At 42.9% G+C, this 15604-nt stretch overlaps 2 protein-coding genes across 2 annotated transcripts; one reads left to right on the forward strand and one right to left on the reverse strand.

Annotated features, from left to right (window-relative positions):
* Positions 1-4089: 4089 nt before the first annotated feature.
* On the reverse strand, positions 4090-7121 carry LOC126599603 (uncharacterized). Its single transcript, XM_050265994.1, has 3 exons — positions 6931-7121; positions 5913-6590; positions 4090-5820 (listed from the first exon to the last, which is right to left on the reverse strand). Exons 2-3 carry the CDS (start codon positions 6226-6228, stop codon positions 5237-5239), a joined length of 900 nt encoding a protein of 299 aa, XP_050121951.1. The 5' UTR covers positions 6229-6590; positions 6931-7121; the 3' UTR covers positions 4090-5236.
* A 155-nt stretch (positions 7122-7276) lies between these two features.
* LOC126599601 (protein ROH1) lies at positions 7277-9000 on the forward strand. The gene has a single exon (XM_050265993.1). It carries the CDS (start codon positions 7443-7445, stop codon positions 8619-8621), a length of 1179 nt encoding a protein of 392 aa, XP_050121950.1. The 5' UTR covers positions 7277-7442; the 3' UTR covers positions 8622-9000.
* The last annotated feature ends 6604 nt before the right edge of the window (positions 9001-15604 follow it).

Here is a 15604-nt window from a genome sequence, read left to right on the forward strand (position 1 = left end):
ATGGCGGTATCTGAAGCAGCAATAAGCTTTAACCTCATACGAGAAGAGTTGGGGGCCGACCACCTGTATTACACAGTTCAAAAGCTCTCATTGATGCGGAAGCCAAATACCCTAAAATCAAAACTTTGATTTTGACGCTAGTTGTTGCAACCCGAAAGCTCAAGTCGTACCTTCAGAAGTATACAGTCATCATCATGACACGATATTCCACACAACCTAGACGCACGACGTTAAAGGCGTGAAAACTAGTAGACATTCCGACGAGTGCAGCAAGTCAACCTTGAAACGCCCCAGAGGCAGCCGAGTACACCATAGCCATACTAGCCCTACTTGCAAGAAATTTCTGACACTTACACATCGATGTATCATCCAACTACCAGGGATCGGGAGCAGGCCTAGTTCTCACTACCCCGGACAGTTTAATGCTCGAGCAGGCAATCACTCTAAACTTCAAGGCGTTAAACAATGAAGTAAAGTATAAAGCTCTTCTAGCAGGTCTCCGATTGACGAAAGACCTAGCGGTGAAAAAGCTCGCGATCTATTCTGATTCCTAGGTAATCACTAACCAAACCTCAGGGGAGTACGCATCAAAGCATCCAAGGATGGCCCGATTCTTCGAGAAGGTACGAGAGCATCTATTAACGTTACAAGCGTACACACTTACTCAGGTTTCAAGAGAAGAAAATGCCCACGCAGACGCATTATCAAGCATAGGCTCCGCACTGGACCATCAGCTCAGGCGCTGCATTCCAGTCGAGTACTTGGAAAGGCCAAGCATAGATGAGGAACTAGCAATGGAGGTAGCGCAGATCAGCACAACCCCGAGTTGGCAAGATCTCATCATCAACTAAATAGTCAATGGAACGCTTCCCGCAAGTAGACTGGAGTCCAGAAAGCTCCAAATGAAGGCAGCATGCTACTACATGTGGAGCGGCATACTTGTTCAAAGATCATTCTCAAGACAACATCTCCGCTGCTTATCATCTCCCGACGACATGAAGATTCTTCGCTCAATCCATGAAGGCGTCTATAGAAACCACTATGAATACCGCTCCCTGGGGCAAAAAGCTCTCAACACTAGTTATTACTGACCAACCATGCATCAATACGCCCAGGTGTATGTACAAAAGTACGACAGCTACCAGTGCTTCAAGCCCGTGCCCGCACTACCTTCCAACGAACTTCACCCGCAGACGAGCCTTTGGCCTTTCATGCAGTGGGCGATCGACTTGGTAGGACCAATGCCGCCTGCCACTAGGGGCAGATGCATGATGATTGTAGCAACTGACTACTTCACAAACTGGGTCGAAGTCGAGCCCATGACTACTACTACCCAGACGGACATAGAACGCTTCATATGGAAGAACATCATCTGCCGCCTCAGCATCCTACACTCCATCGTCACCGACAATGGTCTGTAGTTCGTGGACAAAGACTTGGTGAAGTTCATCATAAAATATGGCATCAAGCAGCACATGTCCATGCCCCAGTATCCGCAGGGCAACTAGCAGGCCGATGCATCCAACAAGATCATCATTGACTGCCTTAAGAAGAACCTTTCAGACAAGAAGGGTATGTGGCCAGATGAGCAACTGACGAAACTCCATTCTCCCTGGCTTATGGTTCTGAGGCGATCATCCCTCCCAACGTCATGGTGCCAAGCATCCATACTGTATTACCGAATTTTGAGCAAAACGAAAAGGAGATGGCCACCAACTTAGACCTGGCAGAGGAAGAGCAGGATAAAGTTATCAGCCGCATTATGGTCTATCAGTAATAGCTCATCTCCAACTATAACAAGAGGGTAAAAATCAGGTAGTTCCAGCCAGGAGACTTAGTCCTCATAAAATCCTTCATGACCACTTGATTAAAAGGCTCTAAAAAGATGGCTCTCATCTAGGAAGGTCCGTACAAAATCAGCCAAGTAGGCGGAAGGGGCAGCTACACCCTCACCACTATTAGTGACAAAGAAATTAATAAGCAATGGAATGCCTACAACTTAAGAAAGTACGTGTGACCTCCTACTGTTCCTTGGACCCCGTTCAAGATGAAAAAAGTTCGAAGATTCAAGCAGCTCAACGAACAAGACCTCGTATACCGAGAATTATCAATTCTTATGCCATTACTACCTATGAACAAAGCTAATAAAAGCCTCTATTTTCAATGAAGATTGAAGGAATTATTCACAAGCCTAGGCCAATGCATAAACAAACTGACCAACCTTGTGATAAGCAGAAGACGCCCGATGCGCCGCAGACATGGCGTAAGCTCTCCAGCTCAAAAGGGTAAACTAATTCCCCAACACCCATCTGGGTAAGCTTTCCAATGCGAGAGGGTCAACTAATTCCCCAACACCCATATGGGTAAGCTCTCTAGCGCGAGAAGGTAAACTAATTCCCCGACACCCATCTAGGGTTTACTCTCCAGTGTGAAAGGGTAAACTATTCCAGAATATCCAGACGTGGATAGGTTGTACAACTGCTCAGTTCCCCCTGAATGCATTGACTACCTACACTGGACGACTCCCAAAATTGGCCATGATAGCTTTTCCCCTGGAATAGATTAGCCAACAGAAAGATTTAATTCTGTGGGATCCCAGGTCTCTAACCGAAAGAGACGCTAAGTGCAAGACCCCTGCCTATGAAAGAATTTGCATGACAAGATGGTCCATCCTCGACGTAAAAATCTTCATAAAGCGGCTTGGTTTTAAAGTGTTACAATACTAGTTAAGCGACCTACGGAACCAAAGCTGCGACTCGGAAGGATATGACCTCTCAGGACCGACTTTGCCTACACTTCACACCAAAAAAGGCTTCCAAGAGCCAGGGATGAAGCCTGAAGTGATTACGCAGTTCATATGCTTCTGTAAGTAAGACACCTGGCTGACAACTAGAAGGCTAAAAGCCCAAGGCAGCTCGTAAGCCAAAACTTACACCTTCTATGACTACGCGAACTCGCTTGCTTATTTACAAGCAGTACTTCCGGTCGACGATCTATGGTTTAAGTTTTGCTGGGACAAAGTCGAGTGTCACGACTATAGCAGCTAGTGGACTTCCTCTGCTTCCTATGAGAAGCACGAGTCCGACTGACGGCTCTATAAGTAAAAAATCTGGCAACATGCCCCGGGAGGGCCAAAGCTCAAGAAGCCACTAAAGTCGAGTGTTACGACTATAGCAGCTATGCGGGCCTCCTCTGCTTCCTACGAAAAGCATGAGTTTGGCCAATGACTCTATAAGTTAAAAATCTAGCAACATGCCCCAGGAGGGTCAAAGCTCAAAAAGCCACTAAAGTCGAGTGTCACGACTATAGCAACTACGCGAACCTCATTTACTTCCTATTAGAAGCATGAGTCCGACCGACGGCTCTATAAATTAAAAATCTCGCCACACACCCCGGGAGAGCCAAAGCTCAAGAAGCTACTAAAGTTGAGTGTCAACACTATAGCAGCTACGTGGACCTCTTCTGCTTCCGACGAGAAGCATGAGTCCAACCGACGACTTTATAAGTTAAAAATTTAGCAACATGCCCCGGGAGGGCTAAAGCTCAAGAAGGCACTTGAAAGCCGAAATACAACCATAGTGGCCAAAAGAACTCCTCTGCTTTCTATGCAAAGCACGTGTTCGATCGCCGGCCCTATAGGTTAAAAAAATTTCACAATAGCCTCAGGAGGGCTAAAGCTCATGAAGCTACCCAAAACCGAGATTCATAGCTATAGTTGAACACAACGAGTTTGGCTGTCGACTCTATAAGTTGGAAATCTCGCATTTCTTCCTTTTGCACGTAAAACTATAGAAGCCCCAAAGCCAAAACTGAAGCCTAAAGTGATCGCGTGAGTCAACTGCTCCATTGAAGTAGCCAACTCAACTGCCCGTCCTACGGTAAAGTTTTGCCAGATGCCTCAAGCATGCAAGGCTCCCGAAGCTGAAACTAAAACCTAAGTGAAGACGTGGGATCAACTGCTTCGTTGAAGCAGCTCACCCAGCTTATCGTCTTACTGTAAAGTTTTGCTAAAGACATGGCGAAATAAAAGGATGAAGCAAAAACAAGGAAAGTTGTTTATTAAATTTCTAGCAAATTGATAAACCGGCTTGAAGGCCAGCAAAGTTCAAATAAAGCTGAACAAAAAGGAAAATAAGAAAACTCCTAAGTTTAAGCAAAAAGACTACTCCTTAATAGCTTGCACAACCACAGGTTCCTCGACTGCCACGCATTCAGCAGTTGTGCCATTCCCAGCAGCCAAAACTTCCATCTGCTCATCCTCAGCCGTCTCTGCCTAGACTGCCTGACCCTCAACTGCCCCACCAAAGGCAGCCTCAAATAAGAAATCAAGCAGATCAACTAGAGAAATGGAAAAATTATCGAAGTCCTTCTCGGAAAACTCATAATCCGACAGCCTACCTTGAAGATGGTCTACATAGCCAAGCTTGTAGAAATCTGCCTGACAAGAAGCAAGTGCCACTTCATGACCAACTTTCTCATTCTTCAGCTGCGCATTCTCATCAACAAGCCCAGTGTGAGCACCCTGCAACTTATCCAGTTCCTTTTTTCAGGTTCTCGCTAGTAGACAACGCACCTTGCAGATCCATCTCCTTGGACTTAAGCTTACTGGCAACCTTTTTAAGACAAGACACTTCAACATGTTTAAAGACAAGCTCATCGTCCTTAACAAAGCAAGCAGATCGTAGCTCTGAATTGACTCGCTCAAGGTCCTCGACCACTGGAGAAACACGACGAATTTCCTTATCTGCAGCTTCTAACATCGCTTAAGTCGCACTAAGCCTAGCATTCAAATGGGCCACCTTGTGATGAGCGATCTTCAGCTATAAAGAAGTAGGGGTAGAAACATTAGACCCTTTCAAAACTGCGAGTTCAGATTCGAGCTTATAGATATTTTCGGCAGTCGAGCGAAGTTAAGCCACCAACGCCACTTCGGTTTCTTTAGCACACTTGACAGCATCCTGATCAACGTGCATAGACTTGGTTGCCAGGATCAAAGTCTTATGCATTGTAGCAATCAAGGGAGACTTTCCCGAGTAGGCAGGACGCTTCGCAAAAGAGTCTTAGTGGACGACAACTTTCCCAACACTGTCAACAAACTTGGTGCATGCATCAACGTCCTCAAGTAGGTCAACCTTCAGCAGTGCACAAACCTTGGGAAACTCTCCAGCCTCAGACTCAGTGAATCTCTAACAACTGCCCGTGTAAGCAGATTTCCTCTTCTCAGCAGACGATTCAGTCATGGTAGAAGGAGGAGCAGGCCCAGACGCCACTTTCGCACAAAATCCATCTTCCCGCTCTTTATAGCAGTGAACCTCTCAAAAGCCGATTGAGACTTAGTTTCCGATGGACGCTTCGATACAAACCCGAACACCGAAGACGTCACTGAACCCTTCCGCTCGGCAAGTCTCTTAGCAATGGATGCGGTCACCTTCGGAGCAGCAGGTTTCACAGGCTTAGGCTCAACAATCTTCTTTGTCCCTTTGAGGGAAATTAGATCAATGACAAACTTCTTGGCAGAAGACGAGCTCCCACGAGTAGCAAAAGAAGTGTTTGGCTTCTTCTCAGCCGAAGTCTTACAAGTAGGTGAGGAAGACCTTTTCTTTCCACGATCATTGGCAGCAGGCTTTATAGTAGCGATCGGGCAAGCCAACTTCTCGTTCTTTATTCGCTTTATCTCTTCCTTCGGAGGCAGGCCACCTTTCTCCCGACGAAAACGGCTGAGCAGCCAGCACCACTCACAGTACTCAGCAGGAATGCTCAAGGCGACATGCACTTTTTTCATAACTGGTGAAGTCCTTAAAGTTGAGCCAAACTCTGAATCTAAGCAAAGTAAGAAAGACGATCAATAAATAGAAGTCATAAAGCAATTTAAGAAAAATTCAAGCAGGACAAGAATGAAGCAGTTCACTTACGATTGATAAAGGTAGTCAGGACATGCAGCTCAGGAGAATAGTCAGACTCCCACTCTTCGCTCACCTCAAAGGTATCTCTCACCCACTCATAATCACCTTTGCTAGAAGCATCAAGTAGCCTATGGTGAGACCTCAGCTGCCCTACACCTTCCTTGTGGCCAATCTCAAAGAAGTACCATAACTCATGTATAGTCAAGCCAAGATCAAAGAACTTGCTCAAGTTCGAGAACCCCATCATTGCACGAACTGCATTTGGGGAACATTGAGTAGGCGCGCATTTCATGGAGCAGATCACCTCCTGGAAAAGATGTGGCATGGTGGGAGGCAAGCGTCTCCTTCCCCTCTTTGTTCCACGCCCAGCGCCTCCTAGGCAGGCCCAAGCCTCTTGGCCCAAGTTGCACACGCAAGAAAGCTGGCCCACGTCGATCTCTTTCCCTCTCTTCTTGCCTTCACGAGCCCGTGTCCAGCAGCCTTGAAGACCAAGCCCAAGCCGATCTCCCCGTGCCCCAGCTCGTCGATCCCCTCGACCTGGCCCAAATATTCTAGAGGCGACACGTGAAATTTTATTCAAAGAAGACAAGATTGCCCTCAATAAATGGGCAGGCTCCTCAGATGCTTCCACGCGCAGCTCACACCCCTAGAGGCCGTAACAGCTAAACACAACTGCCCACAGCTCACCTACCCTTGGTAAAGAATTAATTATAAGGATTAATTACCCAAATTATATCTTTAATACATTCCTAATTGAAGATTGACTCCAATTAAGTAAGTAATCTTAATTTAAATCAATTAGGGATAATTACCCCATTATCTCAAGATATTATCTCCTATTAAATATCTTGGAAATATTTATAGAATATATCTCTATTAAACACTATATGGCCGGCCCTAACCCTATAAATACCCCATATTCTACCAAATTTTCAAAGCTTTTGCAACCCTAAAAAAGCCCTAAACACTTTACTCTCTCAGAGAAACTAACTTAGGCATAGGAGATCCGTTGACCTAACCCCCCTACCTCGTGGGCGAGTGAGGCGTAGATCTTTGATCAAAGGTGTTGATTGTTTTGTAGGTACATTTCGTCAAGACTGAAGACGATGAAAATTTACATCGACAATAACGTAATATCAAACTCACTATATATATATAAGATCGTTCTCGCATGCATATGAGCAAAACTTCATATCTCTTTCAACGAAATGCAGCTACACCAACTGATCATATTTGAAACATGTTTATTGTTTTGCATTGGGTTTGCAATTAAGAGGGAAGATGAAGGCTAAACTTGGAACAAAATCCCCCAGTCAGCGTCCACAAAAAGGAACGAGAAACGGTCTCATCCCCGACAATCCATGACCCCATTTATTTCGCAGCGTATGTAACTGCCAAAAACCACCCGACTCCCCTTATCTTTCGACACTACTCTCTCTCTCCTCCTTCGCTTTCTCTCTCTCTCCATCTGCTTCCCATTTCTCTCTTCTTCTAACTCTTCAATCTCAGGAGAAACAAACAAAATCGAAAATCCAGAAAATGGGCGCAACAGATAATCAGGGTTCGTTTCTGAACCGAATCAGTATCCGACGAAACCAGGTGGTTTCCATGGACGGAAACCACGAACAGGAACTCGAAGACCTCGAACACTTCCAGAAGCACGTGGCGGATCGTTTCTCCGACCTCCTATCTCCGCCGGAGGACTGCCCGTCCGACCCAATTTTATCCATCGCTTGGGTCCGGAAGCTCCTCGACGTCTTCCTCTGCTGCGAGGCCGAGTTCAAGGCCGTTCTGCTGATGGGTCGGGACCCATCACAGATTTCCAAGGCACCGCTCGACCGGCTTGTCCCTGAATTCTTGGACCGCGTTGTCAAAGCTCTGGACATTTGCAACGCGGTCTCCCATGGGATCGAGTCGGTCAGGCATTTTCAGAAGCTGGCCGAGATTGCAGTCTCTGCTTTGGAACAGAGGCCGCTTGGGGATGGCCAGGTTCGGAGGGCTAAGAGGGCGTTGCATTCGCTGGTAACAGGGATGGCGGTGGAGGACAAGGAAGGAGGTGGAAACAAAGCCACCGAGAGAACCTGGTCTTTCGGCCGCAGACAGGGCATTTCCGCCCCGAGTAAAGACCGAGCTGTCGGGCATTTTCGGGCCTTGTCGTGGGGTATGTCTAAAGGCTGGTCCGCCGCAAAGCAAATTCAAGCGATGTCGAGCAACTTGGTGGCGCCGAAAGGCAATGAGGCTTCTGGATTGGCTCAGCCAGTTTATATAATGAGCACGATTATGGTGTTTGTGATGTGGATGTTGGTGGCGGCAATTCCGTGTCAAGAGAGGACCGGGTTGATGACTCACCTTCCGGTTCCGAGGAATTTATCTTGGGCGCAGTCCATGATCGGGATTCAGGAGAAGATCGCCGAGGAGTGGAAGAAGAAAGAGAAGAAGGGGTCCGCTGGTTTGCTTGAGGAGATGCAGAGGATGGAGAAATTGGGGCAGTCTTTGATTGAATTTTCGGACTCGTTTCAGTTCCCCGCAGAGGCGGAGAAGCTGGAGGAGGTGGCCGCGCAGGTGGCAGAGCTGGTGGAGAGCTGTAGGAGGATGGAGGAGGGTTTGGTGCCTTTGCAGATGCAGATCAGAGAGTTGTTTCATAGGGTGGTGAGGAGCAGGACTGAGGTGCTTGAGGTGTTGGACCAAGGCGGTAAACCCTCAGCGCCCATCATGTAATAATACTTGGGCACTCACCAGTCACAAATTCTCTTTCACTGGCGTCATATTGCTCAATGAGCCATGAAGAATTGGAAGATGGTTTTTTTGGTTTTTTTTTTCGATCTTGGAAAGTGGATTAGTATAGTTACTAGAAGCGTTCCTTTTCGTAGGAGTATATAGCTAATAGCCTAATGGCTTCAGTCTATAAGGTTGTGCTGAAGTATATGCATTGCTTATCTACTCTGTTCCCCCCCCCTCTTCATTTTTGGTGTTAATTTTTGTTTATTTGAGTACAGAAACTCTAATTGAAAAGAGAAAATGTACATACCCAATTCAGTTGGTGTTTTCTCTTTTCTGTTTGGTTAAACTTTAAATGATCAGACCCAGTAGTTCTTCAGTTCTCTTATTCTCTTTTTCTGTGTCAATATCTGTTCTTGCAAAATTTTCATAAATCTAGCATTGGATTTAAGATGAGAATGTTGTTAGCATCTGTTGGAAAGTTGAGGATATTTCTCCATATGTGTATTGTGTTCCGACGGTTGTTTGATGAACAGGTTGTGTTCCTATCGCAATTCAAAATTCCTCAATAACGAAAAAGATATACTCTGGTAGCAGTTGTGTGACGGAAAAAATGGAAAGAGATATTTTATGGATCTTTCCTTTCAAAATCCAGACATCAAGTGATTCAGATACTTGAAATTTGATTTAAAGGCTAAAAACAGAGAAATTAATAAAAACTTTTAAAAGTTATAATAATTTTTTACCGTTTGATCAAATTTTAAATAACGGAATCACTTAATCTTGAATTTTGAAGGAAAAGATCCAAATAAAATCTATTTTCGGAAAAGATATGTTCTGCAGCTTCTGCTTGGCTTTCGAGCTTCAACTTACTCTAATGGACACATCACATCCAAAGTTTTTATTGTATTATTATTGAAATCACATCCATAGTTTAAAAGTGTTAAACGATAGGATGCCTTTAACTACCAACCGAAAGTGTAAATTTATAACCGCAATTGGGGCAAGGGCAACCTCAATGATTAGTTTGATTGGCAGTCATGTGTGCCACTTGTTTTGCAATAGTTCCTAATTCTAAAACCATTTACCTATTTTTTTTTTCCACTAACTAAAGTTAGAATAAATTAAGATATTATTGGTTGTTTTTATTTAAACCCTATAATTTGTTGACAACACTTCACATTCAAAATTTCTTCTTTCAATTCCAGTTTTACTCTTCGTATTGTTGAATTCACCTCACCTCCACCAACAAACAATAAAATCCCACAACTACCCACCCCACAACCACAACAACAACTTCGCCGATGACCCCATTCAATCTTAATTTTCTTTCTTTCATAGTTATGCTTTTGTTTGGCATCTGACATAGGATTGAGGGGAATGATCACACATGCATTGGGCTATTGCGATTATGGATGAAAATGAAGCCTATAAAACTATTAAAAACCCATTTTCATCATTTCCATGATAGACTGTTTGGATGTTGAAATGAAATTTTTATCTTTCCCTGATAAGCTAGTTTAGATTTATAAAGTGTATAGCTAACTGCATGAAATTTCAATTTTGTGTTTTGGCTAGGTTGAATGGAATCACGGGAGAAGGGTGGTGGTGGTGGGTGGGTGGCTGTGTTAGATTTTTTGTATTTGGGAGGTGGGGTGAATTCAACAAAAGGAAGGGTAAAGTTGGAATTGTAGGGAAAAAATTTAATTATGGGATGTTTTCAACAAATTATGGGGTGTGAATAAAAAACGCCATATTATTTTGTGTAGATTATGATAAATTTTGTTTAAAATATGTTCAATGCGTATAGGATCGTATTTGGTTTCATTCCTACTTTGAGGATGTGTTATAATTTTATCTTATAGTAATTGAAATGTTTAGATTCTTTATCATTATTTAAAAATTATGCCTATAAAATGTTTATTTTAATTTGGAGACGACTAGCAATTCATAAATACAAAATAAATCGATGATTATGATTATATGTAATATCTTCATGACTAATTATTAACATGTTTAACTCAAATGAATGGCTAAGTGCTCCAAATCGATTAATTTTTTTTCTAGAAATGATCTTCAAATGATGAAAGTAGAATATTATTCGAATTAAGAGGTTTATACGATGAAAAAAATAATGCATGATCGTGTGTGCTTTATAACATTGAGATTTGAGGTTGGCAAAAAGTATATGCCTCATTTAGAAATGTTTTTGGAATGATTGAAAACACTTTTGGTAAAATTGATTTTGGATTCCAAGGCCACTTTAACTATTGTTTTGGAAGAAGCACCAGATATGTGCTTCTGGTGCTTCTTGCAGGAAACATTTCAAGTGTTTTTTTTTTATTTTTTATGATCCACTTGATTTTTTACTAAGTATTAGTTTCTAAAACATTTTCACTAAAAACATTTTCAGTTATTTTAAAAACACTTCAAAACGAGCTAATAATATCACATGGAAGATTGCTGAAATGCATACCTACAATTTATCCTAAAGGGGAACCAAGATACCACATAAGACCATGTGCAATGGTGCAGAATAAAGCTTAACAACTTAAGTCAAAATTTATTAAGCCATATCATGGGCGCATAGCTGGGGCCCGCCCACTATCTTGGCTTAAATTTTGGAGGGAACTTGGTCCAAAATTATTTTTTTCTCCCCAAAACTTATTATAACCCAATGATTAGAAATGGCTTGGCGGGTTTTAAAGCTTCAAATTTAAGCTAAACCCTCAACTTTGCAAATGGTCTAAAGAAGCCAAATGGGTTATTAAACACGAATATGACTTTGTTTTTGGCTAACAAAAGGACAATTGTGTGATTTTTGAAGCTTCTTGAGGGTGGTTGTTGATTACACTTTCACATTTCCCATGTGATCCACCAATTATGCTCCTTTTTTTATCATTCGTCAATGGAAGTTTTAAAGTCTTCACTATAACAAAGGGAATAAAGCTAGTAGCATGAGAGATTTTTTTCTAGTGTGGGGTATTCAAGCGGTGCTGCATCAATGTGATTATCTCTTTTATCACGTGAATTCATATGTATTATTTGAAATCATATCAATATAGGAATTATTTGTGAGTAAGTTCAACTCCTATGAGAAGTAAGGTCTGTAACTTTGTAATTCCACTTATGCTCATGTATTTTCTATTGATATTGTGCTTATATCCAGACTGATTATGTTGAAGGCTTAAGGTCAAACCAAATTTGTTATATATAGCGTCACTTTGCCCATCTCTTACCAAAAATAAAAAACAGATATCAATAAGTTCTTGACTTAGTAGTATTAATACATGAGTAAACAACAACGTTTTACGAAATTTACTGGTTTCTAAATTCCTATGAATGCTTCAAATCGTACCCAAAACGTTTGATGAGTTCCCCGAAAAAAGCTGATAAACATCTACTTTGCCCTTTAAAAAAAGGACTTATGTCCCCTGTGATACAAAATATCTCATTGTTTGTCTAAACTTGCAAGTGTGCAGCTTTGCACCTTCGCTTTTATTTTGCGCCGATGTCACTCCATTTTTTTAAGTTAATCAAGTAATCGTAAACTTGGCTAACGTGAAATTAATGTTTTGCTCGAAATTGGTATTTTTTTTGTCTGACTAGCAAAAAGATTTAGCTAAAGGCATGGGCGGCCATAAATAAAAATATGGCCTGCTAAGAGGCCTATCCATTTTTATTTATGCAAAAGTAACACGACTTCGGTCTAATAACTTCGAAGCTAAACTTGGGCTCGAACGATCATCTCATTTCTCTTTAACTTGCCCGGGGCTCATACACGGTTCTCTTTGTATGTTTGCCACTCAAACGACCAGAGCATAGGAATATTTTGTTTCCTTCAATGAATACACACACGTCATCTGATATAGTGAGGTCACTACTACAATTGTGCAAATTACCTCAAGGCACAACTTAAGGCCACCTACCAAAAATTATAGTCTCTCTGGATGCAAATTCCAGCCGTCTTCTCCTTTGATGAAAATGCACTTACAAAATAATAACACCAAAGATTAAGGCCAAAAGCCTCACGCGCCCATGATGATTTTTTTGGTGGGGGGGGGGGGAGGGGCCTTTGCCGTAGAATCTCCAATACCAAAGTTAGAATTTGAAAGAGAAAGTGTTTAGGAATTTGTGGGTAGAGAATGACTTAGCTTTAATAGGAAAACATGGCTATTTATTGGGGAGTGACCGGCCCTATTTGGAGAATAGGGGCTGGCCACATATGGTCACATTGTGAGTATAATTGCAAGATGTTATGTGAAATAATAACTTGGCAATTAATCTTAAATGGAATAGGAAAATTGCGAGTTACCTTTTGAGCAAGGATTTGATGAGGAGTGATGAGAGAGATTTGAATAAATACCATTTTGATCATACCTTTAACCCTTCCTTGACTGAACCGTTATTGTCTGTTGCATGCTTGTGGGAATCCCGTTGTGCGTAGAGGATAATTTGATCATTTTCATCCAAAAGTACACGTGTCACCTCCATAATTTTCTTGATTATTTTTTGCTCCACAAATGCCCCCACACATGTTGGGCTACTCGCAGGAAATGACAATAGGTGTAGAGATCTTCCCTTGCTTTAGGAAACATAAGATTGTTTCCTACTTTGATGTAGATTCTCACATTAATTGGAAATTAGATCATTCTAGGAAAGGGAAATAAATCACTTCCAAAGTCTATTTAAGTCTACCTTAAGTAGATGATTAAATCAACTTCAAAGAGCAATTTATTCTACCCTACAAGAGAAAGAGAAGGCTAGAGGATATTTGTTCCCCTCCCCTAGCAATCTTCTATACTTGCCCGTGCAAAGGACCGTCTTTTGTTGCTTTCTTCGTCTTCACGCTACACTAAGGTAAGAAAAAATTAATTTTTCATTGTCTTCGTAATTTTTGGGAGCTTCGAGGCTTGAAATTTGGCTCAACAGAGGTCGAGGATGTGTGAAAAGATGGCTTGGAAAGGCCATGGCACTATTGTCGTGGGTGTCATGGTGTAGCGATGCTCGGCTTGGGCCGAAGGCTGATGGCGCGAGCCTAGGGCTCGGCGCGTGTCTGGCTTAGGCTAGGGTGCTGGGGCGCTTGGGTCTGGGCAGTTGTGCTTGGGCCCGTGTTGGAGAGAGGAAGGGAGGCTTATACCTCATTCCTGGGCTACTTGTGGATGGCTGGGCTTCAGCCCATGTGAGAAGTGAAAGAGTAAGAGAGGGATACGCTGGGGCGTCATCCCCCCTCCAATTGAATTGGGCCATAAAGCCTACGGGCCAATAGAGGATTGGACCAGGTTGTGGGGCCTGGATCGGTTGTTGGGCTTCTGCGATCTCGGGTTGTGGGGCCTGATGGGCTGACCTCTTTTTCTTTTTTCTTTTTTTAACGATTTGTTCTCGCAACTTTGTAAAATTTCTTTAAGCATATCTTCTTCAAGCCACAAAAGTGATGAAGGTGTGCTGCCGTTGTATCATCAAGGTGGTTCTTTGAGTAAAGTGGGCTACTTCAAGGCTGCTCACTTCAAAATTAATTCTGATGACTCATTCAAAGACTTCCTCGAAGCGTATAGGCATAAGCAATTCTGTCGGGGGTGCGTGTGAAATGTGCCAAGGAAAGTAGCAGCCGTGAGCCATGTAGTAGGGCTCGAAAAGCCATTAAGTTTCACCCTTACTACTTCGTGTTAGGATTTACTTTCCCATGTCATGCTTTTTCCAAGAAGTGCTTTGCTCGATGAAGTGTGCTCCGGCTCAATGTTCTCCAAATGCGGTTCGTGTGATGTTGGGGTTCCTCAATCTAAGCCAATTCTTTGACTTGGATCTAACCGTCAACAATTTTGGTATTTCTTTGACATAGGCCACATTGATGGAGTTAGGCAATTGCGATCCCGCTATAAGCTCTTCGATCATTTGAGCAAGGGAGATCATGACTGGGCCAATGAGACTTTAAAGATAAGTGGAGAGTGGGAGTCGGAATCTTCCCCTGAGCTGCGCATTTCAATGATTTTCATCACCAGTAAGTAGATTGCTTAGTCTCTAGGCTGCTTTATGCATTTGCTGAGCTGCTATTTGATTTGTTGATTGTCTTCCTCTGCTTATGCAGATTCGAAATTCGGCTCAACTCCCAAGACTTCTCTAGATATGAAGAATGTGGATGTTGCTTTATGTATCCATGTTGAGTACTGTGAATGGCGCTGGTTGCTTAGTCATTTTCGCGAGGAGAAAGGTGGGATGCCCCCAAGAGAGGAGATAAAGCGGATCAAGGCAAAGGCATTGGCTTGTTTTATCACTGTCGTAGAGCCTACTGTGAATAAAGGTGGAAAGAAAAGATCTTCCCCGCCTACTCAAGAAATGTCGGCTAAGAAAAAACTGAAGACTTTCTCCATTGTTTGTGAAGGTTCGCCTGCTGTCGATAGGCTTGTGATTGACTTGGCTTCTTCTAAGGGGAAGAAAGATGGGGCTACTAGATCCGAGCCGATGATGCCTACCATGCCAAAGGTGGCTAGTATGATTGCTGATAGGATTGCTCAACGTAGAGGTTCTATCGTGCCCCTAGTGCCAAAATCTATGCCAACACATCCGTTGAGAGCTAAGTCTAGTTTACCTTTGGAGAGGCTTGCTGCTAAGAAGAGTGATAAGGTGGACTCTGCTGCTAAAGTGGCGCCAAGGCCTACTCCCCTTGCTACTGAGACTAATTCACTTGCTGAGAAAGAGAACACTGCTTGCTTGGGCAATTGTGAGAAAGCTACCAAGCCTGTTTCTAGGGAGGTTGCTGAGATTTGTGCGCTTTTGAAACCAGATTTACTTGAAGACATGGACGCGTGTGCCAAGCTTGTCGATGGCGTTAGAGGAGTTATTTACCCAAGTTCCTTTGTGAAGCATACGACCGAATATAAAATGATTGATCTGCTTGCTATGATTCAGGAAACGGTGATTCTAGTAACGTAGTCTATACTCATTGATCAAAAGGATACCAAAGTTGCCAATGAAGTGGCAAAAAC

This window comes from Malus sylvestris, chromosome 14 (genome assembly GCF_916048215.2).
Source record: "Malus sylvestris chromosome 14, drMalSylv7.2, whole genome shotgun sequence".
Lineage (NCBI taxonomy): Eukaryota > Viridiplantae > Streptophyta > Magnoliopsida > Rosales > Rosaceae > Malus > Malus sylvestris.